Source organism: Vigna unguiculata, chromosome 8 (assembly GCF_037176805.1).
Source record: "Vigna unguiculata cultivar grain cowpea cultivar isolate G323 ecotype 2 chromosome 8, ASM3717680v1, whole genome shotgun sequence".
Lineage (NCBI taxonomy): Eukaryota > Viridiplantae > Streptophyta > Magnoliopsida > Fabales > Fabaceae > Vigna > Vigna unguiculata.
Window position 1 is genome coordinate 39,627,184 of NC_140799.1, and position 24,159 is coordinate 39,651,342.

At 28.7% G+C, this 24,159-nt stretch overlaps 1 protein-coding gene, 1 long non-coding RNA gene and 1 pseudogene across 2 annotated transcripts; all 3 read left to right on the forward strand.

The window, feature by feature from the left end:
• Positions 1–4,699: 4,699 nt before the first annotated feature.
• Positions 4,700–5,500, forward strand: LOC146884479 (non-specific lipid-transfer protein A pseudogene; annotated as a pseudogene).
• A 3,402-nt stretch (positions 5,501–8,902) lies between these two features.
• On the forward strand, positions 8,903–9,533 carry LOC114193079 (uncharacterized). The gene is made up of 2 exons (XR_014983975.1): positions 8,903–9,269; positions 9,366–9,533. It is a non-coding gene; the product is annotated as an uncharacterized LOC114193079 (long non-coding RNA).
• Positions 9,534–15,534: 6,001 nt separating this feature from the next.
• Positions 15,535–23,846, forward strand: LOC114193879 (auxin response factor 6-like). The gene is made up of 14 exons (XM_028083848.2): positions 15,535–16,086; positions 16,712–16,824; positions 17,710–17,808; positions 17,909–17,965; positions 18,045–18,203; positions 18,289–18,373; positions 19,019–19,109; positions 19,461–19,625; positions 19,702–19,824; positions 20,757–20,832; positions 20,980–21,127; positions 21,267–22,390; positions 22,779–22,975; positions 23,401–23,846. The coding sequence occupies exons 1-14, from the start codon at positions 16,041–16,043 to the stop codon at positions 23,600–23,602; spliced, it is 2,685 nt and encodes an 894-aa protein (XP_027939649.1). The 5' UTR covers positions 15,535–16,040; the 3' UTR covers positions 23,603–23,846.
• The last annotated feature ends 313 nt before the right edge of the window (positions 23,847–24,159 follow it).

Below are 24,159 nucleotides of genomic sequence, written 5' to 3' on the forward strand. Positions count from 1 at the left end.
TCATTTTTTTTCTCACAATTTTTTAAATTAAATTTATTTACAAGTCAAATTTGTTCTATTTTATTTTTAAGTTATGATTGCAAACGTTAAAAAGTTGTGTTTGTATCTTTTGAAATACTACTGAAGCACACATATATGTAAGAAATACAAAAAAAAAAAAAAAAACAAAATCAAAACACATGGAAAACGAGGTTAGTTTTATACAAAATACTTTCCACACTATATCGAGCAAATTCGTGAAGAAAGATATGTAATTCAATTATATTTTTTTGTAATCTATATAAACATAAATATTAATCAATTATAGAAAAGCTATAATCAATTATGATTTTAATACCTCTGGTTACAAAAATAAATTAGTAAATACATTTATAAATTGAAATAATTATATAATTAATATTTATAGTATATTTTTATTTTATTAATCAAATAAAAATATTAAAATAATAAAAAATAAAGTATTTTAATTAAATATTTCATTACTATATGTTTTTGTCATGCACATTAATGAATTTTTTCACAGACTTTTACGATTTCTTTTTATTTTTTCATCATCTTTTTCTAAATTAATTTCCGTCTTGAGACATTTATGTTGGAAATGATGATCAATGAATATGGTTTATATATCTTGATGTATCTTTTTCTAAATTACTATTATTTTTTTTTTCTTTGGCTCTTATCTTAGGAAACTACTTAAAGAATAATTATTATGGATTGAATCTAGTAAAATTTCATAATTAATTGTAATATTAAATGAAATTTGATATAATTATCATTGGTGCAGTTTTATTTTAATTAAAGAACAAAAATATTTAAATGTTATACAATTGTGTTTACTATTTTATTTAATGTTCGCCAATAAAATTTAAAAAATATTTAAATAATAAAATAATTATATTCTAATGTTGCTAAATAACATTAAAATATAATTAAATATAAAAAAAATTAATAGAAAAATAAACAAAAAATAATATTAAACATTTAAAAAGGTTTAAAAAAAATTAAAATGTGAATTTGAGACTTAATTAAATTTCTTTCTCTCTCTCTTGTATTAAAGAAATAGACATATTTGTTTATGAAATTATTAATTATAAATACATTTATAATTAGTAGTAATTAATTATTATTTTTTACTAAAATTGATAATTATTAAAAGAATTCTTGTAACGAAGAAAAATAAAAAGAAATACATTTATATTTACCTTATTAGGTATGATCATATGGACCACTTTCCAAGAAAAAAAAAAGTCATTACATATTTCCGATAAGATCATCACATACGAAAACCGTTGAAACAAATAAAAAAAATAACAAAATGTAACTCATACTTCATCATATTATCTTGTGAATCATAATACTCTTAGAAAAAGGAAAATAACAAAAAAATATTAATTGTCATAAATAATAGTCACATGATAAAAGCTCAAAATGCACCATGAATGTGGCTATAAATGTAACATCTCCCTCAATGTTTCATCAATCCAAAGTCAAAAACACAAAAAGTGAATCACTAAGATAAACCATTGTGTCAGAAATGAAGAGTGTGTTTGTATCATTCTTGAGTATTCTAAGTGTGTTACTCGTCACAGTTGTTCCCACACAGGCATTAACCTGTGTGCAGGAACAATTCTTAGTGTCACCATGCTTGAAATTTCTGACCAAGGTAACCGATCATCCTTCACGTTATTGTTGCCAAGGATTGTACGAAATCATATTATGGACACCTACAAAGGAAGAACAACAAGCTGCATGCACCTGCCTTAATAAAGCATTCTCTTATGTTCCTAACCTGGACATGAACAGAGCCAACAGTCTTTCCAAAGATTGTAAATTCAACGTTCATCATCCCAACTCCGATGATGACTTAGATTGCAAATTTTCTCCATCATCATGAATAATTTTTCATTTAATGATCCAGATTCATTAATAAATTTGGATTCTCTGCTGATTTTTTTGTGTTGTTTCTCTATCATGTTTCTATACTATATTGATTATCACTAATTTTGATGTTTTAAAATACCAATACAGTATATTTTTAATGCTCAACAGAGGATAATATCCAAAAAAAAATCAATAAAAATTCTGGACTCTTTGTTAGTCTAATCCAAAATAAATCCAATGAAAATAAGCTGAGTCTATGTACGAAACCAACCAACTAAGCTTTTTTACATGATGACATGAGTATAGATTAATAGAGAGGGTCACTGTATAATTGAAACTAAATTAAATTGTATAAATATAAATTAAAATAATACATCAATTATAGATAAATTAGATAATATAAATATAAATTAATAAAGAAGATAATATAAATTTAAATAATTCAATATTTTTTATGCTTCAATTTCATCTTTGGTTAAGAGGTACCACAAATAAATGTGCATTCACACCTTTTATTCTTCTACCTTAGAACTATGTCTATATTGATTCACATTTGAGTTTGAAGTCGTGTTTTCATCATGGAATGGCGTAAAAGGACGAAGTAAGGAAGAAATTTAGGATAAAGTGTTTATTAATGTAGAAATTTATATTATGCGGTTTACATCCATTTATATAATATAAACTTGCATTATCTTTAGTCGATGTGAGACTTCCAATACACATTCCTCATGTCGGTATATATCTTGTGCGTTGAACTATACATGATCAGGTGGTCGGATAGTGGGTGAAACAATATGTCTAACTAATCTCGCAAGGATAGACTCTAAAAAGGGCTAAGATACCATTTTAAAAAGACTTTACACATAACTCAACGCACAAAAACTGACTTGTAGGATGTTAACTCGTCTTATCTCTAGTTGATGTTAAATCTCCAACACACTCCCTCGTGTCAAGATATACACATCTTGTGCGTGAGACTAGACATTATAGGATGGTTTGATAGCGACTCGATAGCGGATGAAACATTATTCCAAAAAAATAACAAATTTCCTGATAAACAATTAACACAATAGACTCAACAAACAACAAAATTTGTTAGGATAGACTTTAACTCATGACTCTAATACCATGTTAGATGGTGGACTTTAAATCTAACAGTGAAATTTGCGTCCACTAATAAACTACTAACTCTCTCTCTCTCTCTCTCTCACACACACACACACACATATATATATATATATATATATATATATATATAAATTAGTAGCATATGTCATATATATCCTATATCTATAATTTTAATATATATCAATAATTTAAAATTAAAACAGTTTTATTAATTTTATACTATATCTATGTGGTAACGTCTACAAATTCATTACAAATAAATGCGAGAAGTTAAAAAACTAAAACAACGATAAATTATAACAGCAAAAAAGCAAAAAGAGATAAAAAAAGTACATTCATATTTATATATTTTGTGGGAGCATCTCTGGACCACCTTTCAAGAAACATAATAAAAAATCATTATATATTTCCAATAAGATTATAACATATGAAAACCGTCCAAACAAATAAAAATAAAGGAGGATGTTATTCAATGTCACAAGTTACCCGGTCAAAGAATAATTAATATATATTTATTTTATCATTTTCGCATCGAAAGTTGAAATAATTAACTATTTTAAACTAAATAATGTAAATGGTATATATAAGATTTTATAAACACAAAAATATCTTTTAAAATTTGTAAACAATAATTTTATCATACAAAATAAGTATTTTAAAATTTTTAAAGTCTCTATTATAAAGTAATAAAAAATATTTCTTAAACATACTACTAGTTTATGTATTTATAATTAATAATTTCAGATATTAAAATATTATCTATTTCTTTAACACAAAAATTTTGTTGAGTTAAGAGAAATGTTACAAAAGATTATTGAGAAGTTAGAAAAAGAAAACTCAATGAAGTTTCAAATTGATATTTTACTTTCTTTTTAAACTTTTTTAGATATTTAACACTATTTTTTGTTGATTTTTCTGTTAATTTAAACTTTTTTAATGTTTAATTATATTTAATTTTTAACAACATTGAAATATAGTTATTTCATTATTTTCAAGTTTGATTAATGAGCATTAAATAAAATATTAAACACAATCGTACAATCAAATAAAGGGTGTGGTTAAATATATTTTTGGTCCATCAAGTTTCAATGAGATTTGGAATTGGTACATTTTTGAAATTTTTGACCAATTTAGTTTTTATTTTTAGAAATGTACGAATTTAGTCTTTTTAACCAGATTTTGTTAAATTTATCCAACGTTTCAAGCGCATCTCATAATAGTATTTGAATTGTTTACACCGTTTGACCCATTTTTGTTTAAATGCTAACTCAAATATTATCATAAAAAGCCTTTGAAACTTTAAACAAACTTAACAAAATTTGATTAAAATGACTAAATCCACGCATTTGAAAGATGAAGGACTAAATTGGTCAAAAGTTCTGATGAGAGACTAATTCCAAATTTCACTGAAACTTGAAGGACCAAAAACATATTTAACCCTAAAATAAAACTACATTAATGGTTATTATGTTAAATTTCTTTTAACATCTCAATTAAATATAATTTTTTACAAAATTTAATACATATTAATTATCTTTGACCATGTCTGAGGATATTGGTTAGCAAGCCCCAACAAATGAACAAAATGTAATTCATACTTCATTGTATTATTTTGTAGATTATACTGCAAGACAAAGGAAAACAAAAAATAATTAGTAGTCATATAATGGTCACGTGATGAAAGCTCAGAATGCACACCATGTATGTGGCTATAAATGTAACATCTTTCTCAGTGTTTCATCCATCCAAAATCAAAACCACAAGAGTGAATAACTAAGATAAACCATTGTCTCAAAATGAAGACTGTGTTTTGCATCATTCTTCGCCATTGTAGTTGTGTTAGTCGTCACAGTTGTTGCTGCACAACCATTAACCTGTGAGCAAGAAAAAACCTCAGTGGCACCATGCTTAGATTTTCTCACCAACAAATCTAATTTCCCTTCAATTCCTTGCTGCCAAGGATTGCACAAAATCATAAAATCGTCACCTACAAAGGGAGAAAAAAATGCTGCTTGTAAGTGCCTTAAGGATGCAGCTTCTCAGATTCCTAACCTAGACAAAGACAGAGCCAATAATCTTAGCAAAACTTGCAAATTCCATGACGATTCCAATGACTTGGATTGCGAAAAGTAAGTTTTTTTTTATACATTCAATTTGTTCCGATACATCAAATAAGTTCACCGTAACGAAACTCAACGTTCTAAAATGGACAATACCTCCAAAACGCGATGATTGTTCCTAGCGATGACTATCGGACGAACTTGATTCGAAATCCGAACACAATTCATGTTAATAGTTTTCATTCCTTTGTTTTTCTTCACAATACTTTTCCTTTTTTTTTCTTCTTTCAGGTTTGTTTAAGCTAGAGGCTTCAGCATGATATGTGGTTTTAGAAGCGATGGATTATGCATTGAATTTGCTACTTTTGTGAAAGAATAAGATTGTTCGGTGTACTTCGCTCAACGAACATTTATGTTGGAATTGATGATTAATGAATATGCTTTATATATGTTGTTGGTATCTTCCATTCAATTTTATTTTTTATTTTTTATTTTCTTTCCTTTCAATTATCATAAATAATTTTTGTTTAATGTTGGAGATTCATGAGCCTAATCCAAAATAAATCCAATGGAAATAAGCTATCATTTTGTGAAATCACTTAGGCTTTTTTACGTTATGTATCGAAGAAAACTTCAATTAAAACTCTAATTTTCTTAGAGCAAATTGGTAAAAGTACAGGTAGACTCAATTCTCAAACATGTTAAAAAACGAGAAGAGTAAAATAAGTAGACATACTCAAAACTTAAACAACTTTTCGAGATAAAATCATGCCACACCATCCAAAAATTATTCATGAAATTAAAACAATGATGCCTTTATTAACTTTATAAAAGTATTTTTATTAAACTTAATTATAAAATTAAACAATTTTTATAGTTTTAGTATGAATAATTCTTTTAAATAATAATTATTTAAAGAATAAAATAAAAAAATTTGTATATATCAAAATGATACATCCTTTTTATTAATGATATAGATATTCAAATTTCTTATAAAGAAAGGGGAATAACTATTTTGAAAAATTATTTCAACAGAAATGTAAAAATAACATATATATAATGTTTTTTTTTTAAATTAATAGTAGTAATGTAACTGAATTTTATTCAATTTAAATGTATGTATATCTATATTTAATGAGATGCTATAATGCACATATATGACATGTGTATCGAATCCAACACGTGTCGGATACATCGATATGTTTATTTTTAAAATAATATGATACGATATGTGATAGATACGTAGAATATGAATATTGAAAAGTGTACAATGATTTTTATAAACATACTAAATATATGATTGTTAATGAGTGATTCCAAATTTCCTAATTAGTTTGGTAATCAAAACCTAATAACTAATATTAGTGACTGATTTAAAAATTAAATCATAATTGAAACTATTTTAATTATCAATTTAGAGACCAAATATAAATTTGTTAAACTATTTTAGTTGTTAATTTGATCACTATATAGAGTAATTATTTTTTGTTACTAAAATTGGTCACAATTCAAATATTTTATTGTAACGACTTTATAAATTAGATACTTCATTGATAAATATCATTAAAATATTCTAAAGTATCGAATATGATACGTGTCGGATACGTAACCCAAATTGAAGAATGGTGCATCATAGATAAGATGAAAAATATTGATTATTATTTTATTATTTATATTATTATTTTTCGTTAAAACTGAATTAATTTAAATATATGTTTATATGTTTAGGTGTCTAGTCTAAGACATGAAATGTTTTAATGGATAATGATATTTTGACAACTAAATTTTAAGAATTTCTTCTTACAATCTGGAATGATATCTTTTAAGTGGTTTTGAAATATAGAGAAATGAAAAAAATAGAAAAAATGAAAAGTCACTTCAAAAATGTTATATGAAGTTGTAAGAGAAAATTATCAAAATTTAGTTAATTAGTCGTTAAAAATCATTTTTCTTTTAATATATATATATAATTACTATATTATCAAACGATTAATAAATACTTAAAATTAAAGTAAATTCAAACAGTTTCAGAATCACAAAAAGCGAAATAAAGATATACGAAATCGAATCGGGGTGGGGTTATAATTATGCATTTTAGATGATTTTTATATGTTGAAGAGTTGTATAATTAAACTTCTAAAAATTTGTTTAATGAATTTATCATGTATTTTTTAGAAAAGACGTGTGTTAAACATCTCACATTAACTAAAGAAAAAATTATATAAATAAATCAAAACCTCATTTTAAAAGTTGAATTTCTAGGTTGAATTAAATATAAAATTTACGATGGAGTATTCAATAAATCATAACTTAATTGAAAGTTCTAATATCTATTAAAAATTTAAAACAATTAAATTTTATGAAAAAAAAAATTATTTATTGATTTAGAAATAAAAACAAAAACTTTTCCACGCTCAACCTTGGCAAATTTTCCAAACATGAGAGTTAAATAATTAAAACAACCATTCATTTTAACTTAAAAATGGAAAATAAGATACAACAACATACATTTGTACTTCACATTGTTTTGTTAAAGCATCTAGACCACCCTCAAAGAAAAAAATAAGTCATTAAATATTCGCAACAAGATCGTTACATATCCAAACTAACTGTTAATAGAAATGGTTAATATTAATATTAATACATTTTTTTTAATTTAAATATTTTTCCTATTATTATTGCACTTTACTTCATTATTATAACGTTTACAAAATTATTAAAAAATAAGTGTGGGAAGTTAAAAAACTAAAACAACCATAAATTATAAAACCAAAATGAGATAAAAAAAGCGTTAAATATGTTTTTGGTCTTTCAAGTTTGAGTGAATTTTGAAATTAGTCCCTCTTCCAAACTTTATACCAATCTAGTCTTTCATATATGCGTGAATTTAGTCTTTCTTACCAAATTTTGTCAAGTTTATTTGACATTTTAAACACATTTTATGATAATATTTGACTTAATATTAAAGCGAAAATGTGTCAAACGGTGTAAACAATTCAAATACTATCCTGAAATGTGCTTGAAACGTCAGATAAACTTAACAAAATTTTGTTAAAAGGACTAAATTCACGCATTTTTAAAGATGAAGGACTGAATTGGTCAAATTTTTTGAAGAGGGACTAATTCCAAATTTCACTAAAACTTAAGGGATCAAAAACATATTTAACCAAAAAAAAGGCACACAGACATTCATGTTTATCTTGTTTTGTGAGAGCATCTGGTCCACCTTCCAAGAAAATAAAATTAAATATCCCCAATAAAATCATTACATATGAAAACGGTTGAAACAAGTAAAAAAATTGAACAAAATGTAACTCATACTTCATTATTCTATTTTGTAGACATGCACTTTAAGGTAAATAATAAAATTATTAATTATTATAAGTATAATGATATTTTGACTACTAAATTTTGATAACTTTCTCTTCCAACATGATGTGTCATCTTCTAAGTGGTTTTTGAATATTAAGAATGAGAGAAAGAAAAAATGGAAAACCACACCTAAGGTTGTAAGAGAAAGTTGTCAAAATTTAGTAGTCAAAAAATCATTTTCCTTATTATAAACAATGGTCACGTGACGAAAGCTCAGAATGCACACAATACAGAAATAAGACCCATATCGGATAAAAATAAATAAATATAACATCATATAAGGATAAAAATTTATAAAATTATTGTCTTAAGATTTTGAGTTGAGAATAATGTTAATGTTTTATGTGGTTGAACTCATATCTCATTACTATTGTATCTCTTTGGTGAACCTTCTCCTCTGTAAACCTAGCATCATGTGGCTATAAATGTAACATCTCCCTCAGTGTTTCATCCATCCAAAATCAAAAACACACAATAGTGAATCACTAAGATAAAACATTGTGTCAAAATGAAGACTGGGTTCGTATCATTCTTCACTATTGTAGCAGTGTTAGTCGTCACAGTTGTTGCCACAGAGGCATTAACCTGTGAGCAAGAACAATCCTTAGTGGCACCATGCTTAGAGTTTGTGACAAAGAAAACTATTGCCCCTTCACCTCTTTGTTGCCAAGGATTGAACAAAATCATAACTTCGACACCTACAAAGGAAGAAAAACAAGCTGCATGTAAGTGCCTTAAGGAAGCAGCCTCTCATATTCCTAACCTAGACAAAGACAGAGCCAATAATCTTCCCAAAGATTGTAAACTCAATGGCTTTGATTGCGATTTGTAAGATTTCTTTTTTCTACATGTACGATTCATATTAATAGTTTTCATTCATTTGCTTTTCTTCACATTGATTTTCCTTTCTTTTTTTTGTTTCAGAGTTGTTTAAGGTAGAGGCTTGAGCAGAAATTAAGGTGATGGAAATGGTGGATTATGCTTCAAATTTGCTATTTTTATAAAAAATAAGATTGTTTGTTGAACTTCCGTGAACAAACATTTATGTTGGAAGTGATGATTAATAAATATGGTTTATATATGTTGCTGGTATCTTCTACTCATTTCTTCTATAGAATTTATTTCCGACTATAATGAATCCTTTCTGTTTAATGTTCGTCACTCATGAGCCTATTCTAAAATAAATCCAATGAAAACAACCTAGCATTTTATATATGAAACATGATTCGAACATTAAAAAAGTCTCACATTATTTAAAAATCGATGTTAAACGTTTAAATACTTTTTTTTTCCTCCATCTTCTTAAATATCCTTTCAGAACAAAAACATGATAGAAATTTACACATTTTAAATGTTATCGGACGACTTAGATCGAATTGGATCAAAATCATTTAAAATATTTTACATGATAAGCGAAGAAAACTTCAATTAAAACTCTAATTTTCTTAGGACAAATTGGTCAAAATACAAACAGAACCGATTCTCATTAAAAAATGAGAAGACTAAAATAAGTACACATTCAAAACTTGAACAAGTTTTGAAGATAAAATCATGCCACACAATCGGAAAATTATTATTTCATTATGTAAAATAAACTTAATATCGTTTTTATTTCTTTAACTATTGTGTCTGGATAATTTTGGTAAATAAAATTAGTAAAATAGTTATTTTAATTTAAAAAAAAAATTAAGAGTAAAATGGAAAAACTAAAACACCGAAATAAAAAATCTCTTCTATATATAAATATAGATGTTATATATATATATATATATATATATATATATATATATATATATATATATATATATATATATATATATATATTTGTTATAAAAATATTTGTAAAGAACTAAAAAAATAGTTAAGAGAATAATTTGTTTATTATGGATTTTTTTTAGTGTGTAACTGATTTTTTTTTCTTACGGTAGCTATTTGAATTTGAAAAAGTGATTAAAATTGAAAATAAAAATATCAAGAGAATAATTCTTTATCAACTCTATAAAACTATTTTTATAAACAAATAATTATGAAATTAAATACTTTTTATAATTTTATTATGGATAATTCTTTTAAAAAGTAATTATTTAAAGAATAAAATTGAAAAAAAATTATATATCAAAGAGAAAAATCCTTTTTATTAATGACGTATATTTTTTATATTCTTTACAATTTAATTAATTAAAATGTATATATAAATAAATGAGATGAAAAATATTGATTGTTCTTCTATTGATTAAACTTTTATTTTCCCTATGTATATATATTTAATGTGATGAAAAATGAAAATCGGAAAAATAATAGATGTCACAACCGTTTTATTTTATATTTCTTAGGTGTCTGCTTTGAAGACATATAATTATTTTAATATAATTTATTATCACCAAACTATCATTAAATCCTTGAAGCAAACCTAAATTCTAACGCATTCATAAAAGCAAAACAAAGATATCGAAACTAATAGGTGGTGGGGTTCCTCAGGGCGGGTCCATGCCTATTCTAATAGAAATAAGTGAATTAATTAGTTGATTTCTATTTTTTTTATTATATATATATATACGGTTTTATTTCTAGAAGGTGTCTCAAAGAGGAAAAAAATAATGAATATTTAAACTGAGTTTAATATCAACTCTTATGTAATATGATATCTATGCTTAGAGATGTCAAAATAGGTTTCAACTCATGAATCAATTCGGCTCATTACGGGTTCAAATCAGGTTGGGTTGAGAAAAATTTAATTTTTTCAAAGATGGGTTGAACTCAACCCGGCTTACTTAACCCACGGGTTCGAGCCGGGTTGAAGGTGAGTTGGCTCACTTAACCCACTAACATTTTTTTAATTTTTTTAATAATTATTTACTACTTCTATTATACATGTTCACAATTTTATATTTTTAAATGTTATAATGTTGCTCAATAATATTTAAATAGTTTGAATGTTTAATTAATTTGATTGTCAAATTATATATGTTGATACTTTAATCTTTAACTATAATCTTTATAGTAAATTATTCAAGCAACCCTCTTATAATTTTTTTTTTTATAAATTAGCATGACAAAAAATATATATATATATATATATATATTTATTTATTTATATTTTGTTGAATAACATGACAGAAAATGTGTAATATTAGTCATGTTTTCTTAGACTATATGGATATTTTATAAGAAATAATTCATCATATATTGGCTGTGAGCATGATCAAGACATTGATTCTTAATTTTATTATAATTGTCATCGCATGGATTACTTAAAAATTTATTTAAATATTTGAATATTAAAAAATATATATATATATTTTTTATGTGGGTTACCCACTTAACTCACCAACTGGTGGGTTGAGCCGGATTACAAAATTTCTGGCTCACCATAAAGTGAGCCGAGTTAGATTCACTCATTTTCAACCGAACTCGTGGTAAACCAACCCGTTTTGACATATATATATATATATATATATATATATATATATGTTTAATCTCGACTCTCATATCGATATGAGATTTATTAGATATACCGGAAGATACATCATATATGTTAAAATAAATTATCTGTATATTTCATTCAAATTCATATGGTATAATCACATGTATGGTGCATTTTAACTTCTCATATTTGTTGTTTAAGAAAACCGTAAACGTTAAGCATTTTAAATTTCTTAAACAATCAATTAACATATTTTTGTAATTTTTTTATTGATATAAGCATGAGTGTAAAATAACCTATTTTTAAAGTTTATTCGTTAGATCAAATTACGTTATTATATGGTCAACATTGATATGGGTGATGAAAAAGATTATTCTACTTTTACTTGAAAAATATTATGTTTTAACTTTTCTTGTTAAATTCATATTTTAAAAATATTTTTGTGTTTTATCTAAATGGAGCGTGAACATTACAAATATGAATTAAATAATTTTCAAGAAGGATTATGATAAAGTAAAATGAAAATAATAATAATAATAATAAATAAGAAGAAGAAAAAAACAAATTCAAAAGAATAATTAAAAAAATTAAAAATTAAATATATTAATATATATATATATATATATATATATATATATATATATATATATATATATATATATATGTGTGTGTGTGTGTGTGTATGTATATTGATTATTAACAAATTTAACTAAAAGATATTTTTAATTTTTTCTTTTATGTAAGATATAAAAAGGAATAAGAAGAGATAAAAATCAATTAATGTTCCTGAGAAAAAAAATCGAAGTAAATAATTGAAAATTTTGTAACCTTTAAAAAAAATATTTTAATTGTAGTGTGTCACTCTCCAGGATAAGAGAGAGTATACAATTCAATACTTTTTGCATTAGTCATAATAAACTTATACTTACATTAATATTAATCTTAACGTATTTTATTAATCTTATATTTATATTGGACCACATATTATTTTAATTCTCTTTTCTTTTAACTTTTTTATTATTTAATTTATTATGGTGATATACTAATTCATTTATTAATTTATATGTATCTTATTTAGTTTATTTTATTTTCAGTTACGGTTCTGTTAATTTATATTTGTGTTAATTTATTTATTTTCAGTTATTAATTTTCTTTTCTAATTTATATGTATAATATTTAATTTAATTTTGAATCATGTATCCACTTTATTAATCCAAATTTATATCACCATTTGATGTTCTTCCGACATCCCACACGTCTTTTTCTTTCTGCACCCCCAAACTTTACATAATATCCCATTTTCTCTTTTATTATTTTGATTTTAAAATATGTGTAATCATTTCACCGAATTGTCATTCTAGAACATAACCATATTTACTCGATTGGTCATTCCGGTTAGTTTTTAGAATGATTGTTTCGATTATAATGATATTTTGAATTATTATTATTTATTTATTTTTAACTCATTCTTCTATTATCATATCATACCATTAAAAATAATAAAAATAAATAATTGAAACATTTTTTCTTTTGCAATAAATGAATTTAATTTAAAATAAAATTAGTAGTTAATACCATTGTAACACACATCATATGCAAAACTCAATTCAAAGAAATTTTATAATTCACCTGTATAATATAGTCAATTGATAAGAGTATTTAATTCATTACATCTTAAATAATAATTTATCAGACAAACTCAATAATATTTAAGTTCAAACAACTTCTCGATTAATCACAATCTTGCATATAAACTAAAATCCAGTGATAAAGTCACTTACTCACAACTTAGGGATTTAGAATAAAACATCCAAACATAATATAAATTTAGTATTTGTTAAAACAAATTGAGAAAATAATTTTTTTTTCAATTTATCTACTAAGATTGATGACAAAATTATACAAAAGATAAGAAAGAATATATAAAATAAATAAAAGCTTAGTTTATTTAAAAATTTGATCAGATAAAGATCTTCTCTACTTCCTCAATTACAATAAGGGGTGGTCGGATTTTAAAGTATATGAGATATGGAAGATAAATTTGTGAAATGTTATGTGTTTTCATTAACGCACTATTTTTAATTTTTAATTGTGTTACATTCATGTTAATAACAGGCCAACAATTTTTAATGTGTTTTTATGTTAATAACACAGTTAACATACTATTTTTAATTTTTAATGTGTTACATTCAATGTTTTAATTTTTTTAAACAATTAAATTTAATTCGAGTCCTAGTTTTTTCTTGACACATAAATGTATATATATATATATATATATATATATATATATATATATATATATATATATATATATATATATGTGTGTGTGTGTGTGTGTGTGTTTAATTTAATCTTAAGTAGATTTCAGTTTCTTAACTTTGTCCTTCTCTCTTTGTTGAAATGCCATTTATTGATTTGGTTTTCTATTTAAAAACTAAGGTGCTATAAATATTTTGAAGATGAAATTGAAGGAATGTTGTAATTAACAAAAACTGTTTATCTTCATTTAAAGCTTTATTTCCAAAAGAAAATGCTAAATAAGTATTAATGAATATATAGACATAATTGAATATAATAAGATAACCATATTTGCAAATTTTATGTAGAAAAAATACATAATTGCTGAGTTGTACAAGTCACTATGATTGAATTTGAATGATTTTTCACTTCCATTTATAAAACACTGAACTTTTAGTTATATTTTTCTGCCAAATACACTGATTTTTTTATTAGAACTCAAAATCAGTGAGAGACAGTAAAAATATTCAACCGTGAATAAAAATTGTAAGAAAAAGAATAGTACATTTGATAACATTGATAATAACAAAAAAAGAAAAATTACAAAAATACACAGAAAAAAATTGAAATTCATGAAAACATAAATATTTTTAACTTTTTTAATCACGAGACTATCCTTTTGCAAAACCTCATAATACTTTTGTTTTGAAAATATTATACTACTTCTCAAAAGTTTTTTTTTCAAGATTCAGATTTACTCTAATTTTAAGAATTAAATATGTTTTTTGTCTTAATTTTCAGTAAATTTTGAAATTAGTCTATTTTGAAATTTTATACCAATTTGACAATTTGATTTCTCATTTTTCGAAATATGTGAATTTAGTTTTTTTAATCAAATTTTGTTAGATTTATTTGATATTTCGTACACACATTTCAGGATTGTATTTGAGTTGTTTATACCATTTGACACATTTTTATTTTAATATTAAGTCAAATATTATTATAAAACACAATAAACTTAACAAAATTTAATTAAAAAAGATTAAATACACGTATTTCAAAAAATAAAAATTAAACTAGTTTAAAATTTTAAAAATAAATTAATTCAAAAATTTACTGGAAATTTAAGATACAAAATATATTTAACCATGATTTTAATAAACGTTTCAAGTTTAAAACATTTGTTTAACATAATCTTCTGACATTTCTTTATAATATTAAAGAAAAATATTTATTAAAAAAATTCTGAACAATATAAAAATTAATGAAGCATGTTTTGGTAGTAAAAAACAGAAGTTGGTGTTGGCAACTGCAAGTAAAACCAAATTTGGGAAGTTCTGGGTTGATAGTAGTATCCAATGAGTATCTATCTACGTATCGTAGAAAAGTTCCGTATTTTCCGTCGTCGTTACCATTTCGTATAGTAGCCATGGATCAATTATTACCAGTCACTGTGCATTATTGTTGTTGAGTAACAACATAGCCATTACTCGTTTCTCTTTCTCTTTCTCTCTCTCTCACACACACAAATCGCATTCTCTGCTTCTTCTACTGAAATCCACATGAATGTCACTCTCACTTCACTCGCCTCTCTCCTTCACTCTCTCTAATTCCACTGTTCACATTCCTTTTTGTGAGATCTGCCAAGCTAGGGTTTCAGCTTCAGCTTCCAAATTAGGGTTGGATTTGGGCGTGTTATGAGAACCAGGAGGTTCGGGTGTTGCATTGGAAGTGGCTTCGGGTGATGGGGTTCTGTGGGTGCTGTTAATTTTTGGTGGGTGGGTGGGTGGACTATGACTTAGGACCATTTTTTATTCACAGGGACATGCAAAATTTGCGTGCATAATAATAACAACAATAATGATGATTTTGTTCAACTTGGGGTGCTTGGGTTTTTAGTAGTTTTCGGAACCTCACCTGTTGTTATAGCTCCAAGCATGAAGCTTTCTTCTTCTGGATTTAATCAACCGGGGGAAGAAGAAGGTAGTGGTAGCTTCTTTAATTCTTTCGTTTTTGTGCAAATTGCTTTGTATGTGTTCTGCGCTGTCCACCACTTTTTGAGAATTTCTCTTGTCTTGACGTTTGTTTTGTGTTTTTTGTGTGGGTGGTTCTTTTTGTCTTTGCATGGGTTTGGAGGGAGAGGACAGGGATGCACTAGAAGTACACTACTTGTAGGTTTTGTTTGTCATTATTACATGGCATCGAGTGAGGTTTAACAAGTTGCCGTGGTCTGTTTTTGTTTGTTTTTAATATTTATGTACAGGTCAGGGTCAACTTCTTAGTGTCATGTCGATTTGATTTGTGTTTATTTGTTTCGACTCTTAAGTGTCGGTGGTGCTTAGTCTGCTGGTGTGTGCAGTTTATGATTTTAAGTTTGAGGTGACAAGGTTGTGTTTTGTTACTATTTATGTGTGGTTATTCTGTTTGCCTGTTTGTTTGTGCGGTTGGAGTTTGGATTGTGGTATGTTGTTTTTTTTTTTTTGGTAAATATGCAGTGGACTTAATGTGTTGATTACTGACATGCCACTTGTAGACTGGACTATAGGTCCTTTCTGACTCGTGTGAAATGATTTACTTCATGTGTAATCATGTTAGCCTGATATTGCAGGGGAGAAAAAATGTTTGAATTCTGAGCTTTGGCATGCATGTGCTGGCCCTCTGGTTTCTCTGCCTCCTGTTGGAAGTCGTGTAGTCTACTTTCCCCAAGGTCACAGTGAGCAGGTCAGTAATGCTGCTTCTATCTGTTTGTTGGATTTATTGAACTATCCTTCAATATTTTACATTTTGTGAATATTTGGTGAAGCTGCTTTGCTCGTGTAAAGTACATAAAGTTGTATAGAAAATTAGAACCTCACTTAGTATGTCCTTACTATCTCAGTGAGCAGGGCAGTTGTAATATTTCATCTATCTTCTGAGGTCAGTGGAGTAGACTTCAACTTATTGTTTATTGTGTATGAATGGTAAAATCAGTTATGTTTGTGCCGGTTCAAGCTTGTGACATTAAAATAAGATAAAATTGGTATTTGATCTGATAGGACTGGGGACTCAACTTTTCAGTAATACTGTGAAAGTATGAAGTGCTGTAAGCTGTGAATTACATGTTATCAGACTTCACGGATTAGTGTTTAAGTCATTGTGCCTGGAAGGAGGAGGACGGGCTAATTCAGTGATGAGAAAATAAAAAGATCCTTCATTAATCCTTTGATTTCATGCTTTCAGTTGTTTCTACCACTCTAGCTTATAAGCAAAGTCCCTCGTAACATATGTTATATTTCTTTATTCTTGAAATGAACAACGCTTTGTTGAATTTATGGTTTCAGTTCTGGAATAGTCTGAACGTTGGTTATCCTGAATATTATGGTATGAATCTCTTCTATAATTGCTATGCTAAAAATGAGTGACCGACAGATAGAGAAATCTTTGGTGTACCATCATGATTAATTTCAGTTTATATTTTTTCCTGAGGTGGAAGGGGTTCCAGCCAAAAGGTTGTCTTTTCTAAACTATTGTTGCATTTAAAATTTCCAAAAAACTGATTGCCGTTCATGTATTTCATTTATATCTGTTTCTTTAGTCATTTGACAAATATAGATGTTGATATAACAGGTTGCTGCTTCAACCAATAGGGAAGTAGATGCACATATTCCTAATTACCCTAACTTGCCACCGCAACTTATCTGTCAGCTTCACAATGTAACGATGCATGTAAGGATAACATTTATAGTTCTGAACTTCAGGTTAAATATACTTCAGAATGCATATTTATCGGCTTGCACTCTGAACCTTTTAAGCATGCATCTTGCAGGCGGATGCTGAAACAGATGAAGTATATGCACAAATGACTCTGCAACCTCTAAGTCCAGTACTTTTCTCTTATTTTCTACCTTTTTTTTTTTGTATGTATATTTTGATAGCAAATCTTGACATTATTAATTTTGTAGCAAGAGCAAAAGGAGGTGTATCTTATGCCTGCTGAATTGGGCACTCCTAGCAAGCAACCAACCAACTACTTCTGCAAAACATTAACTGCAAGTGATACCAGCACTCATGGAGGATTTTCTGTTCCTCGAAGAGCAGCTGAAAAAGTCTTCCCTCCTCTTGTAAGTCATATTAACTTTGTGATATACTTGATTCTCAGTAGTTAGTTTGTCAGTTCTTGATCTGACTATCATGTTTCTTGAACAGGATTACTCACAGCAGCCTCCTGCTCAAGAACTAATTGCCAGAGATCTTCATGATAATGAATGGAAGTTTAGACACATATTTCGAGGTTTACTTTTTTAAGCTTTTGGTATAAAATTATGTGGTCTCCAGATCTACTTTTTTCTGTCCACTTTATGCTGTTCCACTACTGGTAGTAAACAGCTCTTATGTACTTGCATATTCAATGTACTCAAATCTGCGATCTTACTTTTTATTATGAAAAACATAGTTTGAGTAGCATTGGAAGCAGGACATAGGTTTCTAAGGAGTAATCTATTTGCATATGATATGACTAAATTAGCTGTACTATTTCTATTTCTGTCGTATTGCATACTCATTCCATCCTTATTTGGTTGGCTGCTTGGCTTGCTGGTCCAATTTGTTTCTTGTCTTAAGCTTAGCATTACAACTTGTAAATAACATTGCTTTTTGTAATATTAAAATTTAACTCAACCTTGGTCAGTCTAATTTTGTATTTATCAAGAACAGTATGAAGGCTTTGTTTGTTAAGGATCATTATAAATGTTGAGTGTATAGTCCTTGATCATATACAACTTATCTTCTCTGGCTCTTCCACTTCTCCTGAACATCCTTTTCCTTGTCAAAATTGACAATTGTGTATGTGAAACCAAGGCAAGATTAGCTCATAAACATTACTTAAATTGTTTCTTAAATGTTTTCACTTCTAACTACTTTATATCTTCACTTTCAGGTCAGCCCAAACGACATCTTCTTACTACTGGTTGGAGTGTCTTTGTCAGTGCCAAGAGACTTGTTGCGGGTGATTCAGTCCTTTTCATCTGGTAAGTATAATTCTAATATTTCCAATGACTGATCCAATTGGAGGTTCGTCTTGTCTTCTCTCCCTCCATCTTGAATACAGTTTTAGTTATAGATGTATTCTAAACTGAAAGGAAATTATTAGAGAGATTAGACTAGAAATCATGCTTATTTGTATTCTTTCCTCATTATTTTAAAATTATGTCCGTCTTTGGGAGCTTTATAATCTGGTAAATTTGTTTATCTTGTTAGCCTGCTCGTAGAACAATATCACCAGTAGTTGCATTTATATAGATCATGGGTACATGACCAAAATCTATTACAAGGAATTATTAAGATATTATTGTAACCATTCTTCCTGTACTTTTTATCAGGAATGAAAAAAATCAATTACTCTTGGGCATACGGCGAGCGAATCGTCCACAGACTATCATGCCGTCATCAGTTCTGTCAAGTGATAGCATGCACATTGGTCTTCTTGCTGCTGCAGCTCACGCAGCTGCTACAAACAGCCGCTTTACTATATTCTATAATCCTAGGTATGTAACTTTAATTCAAATGATAAGAATTATTACCCTAAAAATCATACTGAACTTGCTTTTCTTTTGTTAATAGGGCAAGCCCATCTGAGTTTGTCATTCCTTTGGCCAAGTATGTTAAAGCAGTATATCATACACGAGTTTCTGTTGGCATGCGATTTAGGATGCTGTTTGAGACGGAAGAATCAAGTGTTCGTCGGTAGGTATTTCTTGTCTTATATTTTCCCCTCTCCGGTGTGAAAAATAGTGTTCACATTATGTTTTTGTCTTTCTACTTAAGCGAGAGAGTTTATTTGGCTAAATTACTTCTTGGGTCCATGTACTTTATGGACAAATTCAAAATTTTCTCTGATAGTTTGAAATTAAAGTTTAATTTTTAAAATGGTTCATATAACCCTCTAATGGTAGGGTGGTGGATTACGGGACTATTTTTTTCAAACTATAGGGGATATCTGAATTCTCTCAGGAAGTATAAGAATCCAATGATGTAATTTAGCCTAAAATTTTACTTTCCCGATTTTATTTATGTTCTTTTTTTGTGGTTCATCTACGATCGTGTGCAGTCTCCTGTGTAATGAATAAAGAACAAATATACTGCTATTCACAGAATACTGTAGTTTCCCAATCAGCCTTGCAGGTAACTGCACATGATTCCACCCCATTTTTAACAGTGAAATTATTAGCTGGACCCCGTTATGTGGGACTTTGACTTCAACAATTGTGTCAGTTGCAAATGTGCTGTGGATTTTTGATCCTATTAAACACTGCCCACTTTTCTCTTTAACTTTCCTTGATTTCGGATCTTGCCTTTTTATGTTACTGATTTGTTGATTTGTAGACATTATTCTTGCAATAGTAGTTTTCTGTATGTCATTTGATGCTTGCCACACTGTGCTCTGCACTCCTGTTCCTGACTGTTGACGCATTATTATGTGCTTCTATATATGATAAAGATCAAAATTTTTGTTGAGTGATTAGCCGTGGCAATATATGCATGTATCCTTCCAAAAGACAAAAGCTTTGAATGATTAGCCACAACAATATTTGCTTTTCTTCAGAACAACAGTCTTTTCTAAGTTTTTTTTTCTTAAACATTTGAACCTATACTTACTGTAACATGTTATTGTCCAGATACATGGGTACCATAACTGGTATTAGTGATTTAGATCCTGTCCGCTGGCCAAATTCACACTGGCGTTCTGTGAAGGTTTGTCATGATTGTTTGATTCATATAGCAACTATATGTTGTTGTCATGATATAATTTAGCACTATTATAGAAATATCTGAGATTGTGTTTACAGATGAACCGGATGAAGTATAATTTGTTTTCTTAACTTTTGTTTACTGGTGTAGGTTGGCTGGGATGAGTCCACCGCAGGGGAGAGGCAACCAAGAGTTTCCTTGTGGGAGATTGAACCTTTGACTACATTCCCCATGTATCCATCTCCATTCCCCTTAAGGTTGAGGCGTCCTTGGCCAACGGGCCTACCTTCTTTGTATGGTATGTGGTGGTTCTGTTAATAAAATTTGTCTCATGTAATTCTCAGGGGTCTGTTGCCTATATGCTTTATCTTATTGTCTTGTGATGTACACAGCATCTTCATTTTAATTTATTTCTGTCTTCCATTTGTGTAAGTCAGGTCTCAAAGATGGAGACATGGGCATTGGTTCTCCGTTCATGTGGCTCCAAGGTGGACTTGGGGATCAAGGAATGCAATCTTTAAATTTCCAGGGGCTTGGTGTTACACCATGGATGCAACCTAAACTGGACTCTTCTATGCCAGGTCTCCAACCAGAGTTATACCAAGCAATGGCTTCTTCTGCATTCCAGGAAATGAGGACAATGGATCCTTCAAAATCTTCCCAATCTCTGTTGCAGTTTCAGCAGACTGCAAATGTTCCCAGTGCTCATACCTCTGAGGTACAGAGGCAAGTATTACCACAGTCTCAGCCTCAAAGCACCCTTCTACAGAATTTTCAAGAAAACCAAGTGCCTGCTCAGTCACAACTTCTGCAACAGCAGTTGCATCGCTACCATCCATATGGTGATCAGCGGCAACAGCAGCAGCAACTTAAAAATTTGCCTGTTCAGCAGCAGTTACCAAATGTCATATCTCCCTTGTCTAATTTTGCATCAGGTACCCAGTCTCAATCTCCTCCCATGCAAGCTCTTGCTACGCATTGCCAGCAGCAGAGTTTTCTTGAACCTATCAGGAATCATATATCTGGTTCTGATGTTTCCCCTATCCAGAGTCTACTTGGAACGTTCTCCCAGGATGGAGCATCCCAGTTACTTAACTTGAGTGGATCCAATTCCGTTATATCTTCATCCATCCTACCCAAGCAAATGACAGTTGAACCTCAGCTTCCCTCTGCTGCTGCTCAGTGCGTGTTGCCTCAGGTGGAAAACTTGGGAACATCACAATCAAATGTGTCTGAGCTTGCTGCTTTGCCTCCCTTTCCTGGAAGAGAACATTCTGCATACCATGGTGCTGCTGATCCTCAGAGCAATCTATTATTTGGGATTAACATTGATCCCTCTTCTCTTATGCTGCAAAATGGCATGTCAAACCTGAGAAATATGGGCAATGTGAATGATGCATTATCATTGCCATTTTCTGCTTCAAATTGTGGTGGTACCACAGGCACTGATTTTCCCTTAAGTTCAAACATGACAACTTCAAGTTGTGTGGATGAATCAGGCTTCTTGCAGTCTTCTGAAAATGTAGACCAAGCAAACACACCAACTGGAACCTTTGTTAAGGTAATAGCTAATGTATTTTTTGTTTGTAGATGGTATGCCTTCGTTTATATATTTTATATGCAGCCATTTTTTATTATAATTTACCAAAATTAAGCAACAGTTTATCAGTTGAAGTATTGGTTCAAATTACAAGTTAAATATATTTATATAATGTATTTATGATCAATGTTGAATTGGATCTACTCTACAGTGATATTGGGACCCTATATATGCAAACAGTAGTCTGTGGTTTTGTTAGAAATGTTTCATATTGCAGCTCTATTTTTATTTTTGTTTCCTCTTGTTTTTTAAGACTTCTATTTTCTACAATTAGTATGTGGATGTTATCAATTGGCAAGGACTAATATTACTCTAAATTTATTTATGGTGGATGCGGTGTAACTTACAGGTTCACAAGTCAGGGTCCTTTGGCAGGTCACTGGACATTTCTAAGTTCAGCAGCTATGACGAGCTGCGTAGTGAGCTTGCTCGCATGTTTGGCCTTGAAGGCCAACTAGGGGACCCTAAGACTCAGAGATCAGGCTGGCAGCTTGTATTTGTTGACCGGGAGAATGATGTTCTTCTTCTTGGTGATGATCCTTGGCAGTAAGTTGCTTTATGCCAGTTGTTACTTATGTTCAAGTTATAGTATATTATCTTATGAATTGCTACGTCCTTCATTGATGCTAATGCCGTAGGTGCTATAGGTATAGTTAGCGATGTTTCTTGTGTATTTGACACTTCAACATGTTGACGATTAGCAAAGTTAATTTTTGTGGATCTGAATAATCTTTTTCTGTATTTTTTCTTGTTCCTTGTAATAATTTTTTATTATCATTAACTTTGAGGACATGGTTTATGCTCTGAGACTACTACAATTGTATTCGTGTTTCGTTACTTGCATGTAATCCCTAATAGCAGGACGTTAGAAGAAATGTGTTGATTAAAAGTTGAATACTTAAGCACTTCATTTTTAGACTTAGTTGATTCCTGATTCTGCACAGAAACATTTACATTTGATAATTTTGCAGGGAGTTTGTGAACAATGTGTGGTACATAAAAATCCTATCTCCACTAGAAGTGCAGCAAATGGGCAAAGGTGGTAGTCCTTCTACTTCTGCCCCAGGTCACAAACTTTCTACCTCTGGCAACTCTTGTGATAATTATGCAAGTCAACAGGAGTTGAGAAGTTCCAGAAATGGCATGGCATCAATGGGGTCTTTTCACTACTAGCACATTCTCCCGTGTAAGAAATGTTAGTTCAAAAATTATGGTGGCAGAATTCTATGTTACAGAGTTTCTTATGTATGGATTGGTCCAGCATTCTTATACTTCACATTAATGGTTGAGATGTAGTGATTTTGCAAGGTCTTTTATATAGATCAACAGCAAATGACTGTAAATTATAATAGGTGACCTTGTTTCTGTAATGGTTAGTTGCTTATAGCAAGTATTAATTTAGTTATTGCAATCGAAATAGTGTCATTTCCACTCATTTTACATTCTGACAACATTTTGTGAAGTGAGTTTCAAAATTTTCTGATAAATTATTTTGATGAAGAAATATTTTCATTGAAGCAATATTAATTGATGCAATCAAGAACATTTAAAATGATTTTTTTTGGAGTTGTCGGATACAATTCGTCGTAGGTTTTGCAGTTGAAGTTAAGTTAACTAATAATTTGCAATGCTTATCGTAAAAGGTTGATTTTAACTGCAATATGTTTTCTAGTTGAAAAGTAAAACTTACGGTTAGATGTTTGTTTGTGGGAGTTTTTTAATTTTTTTAT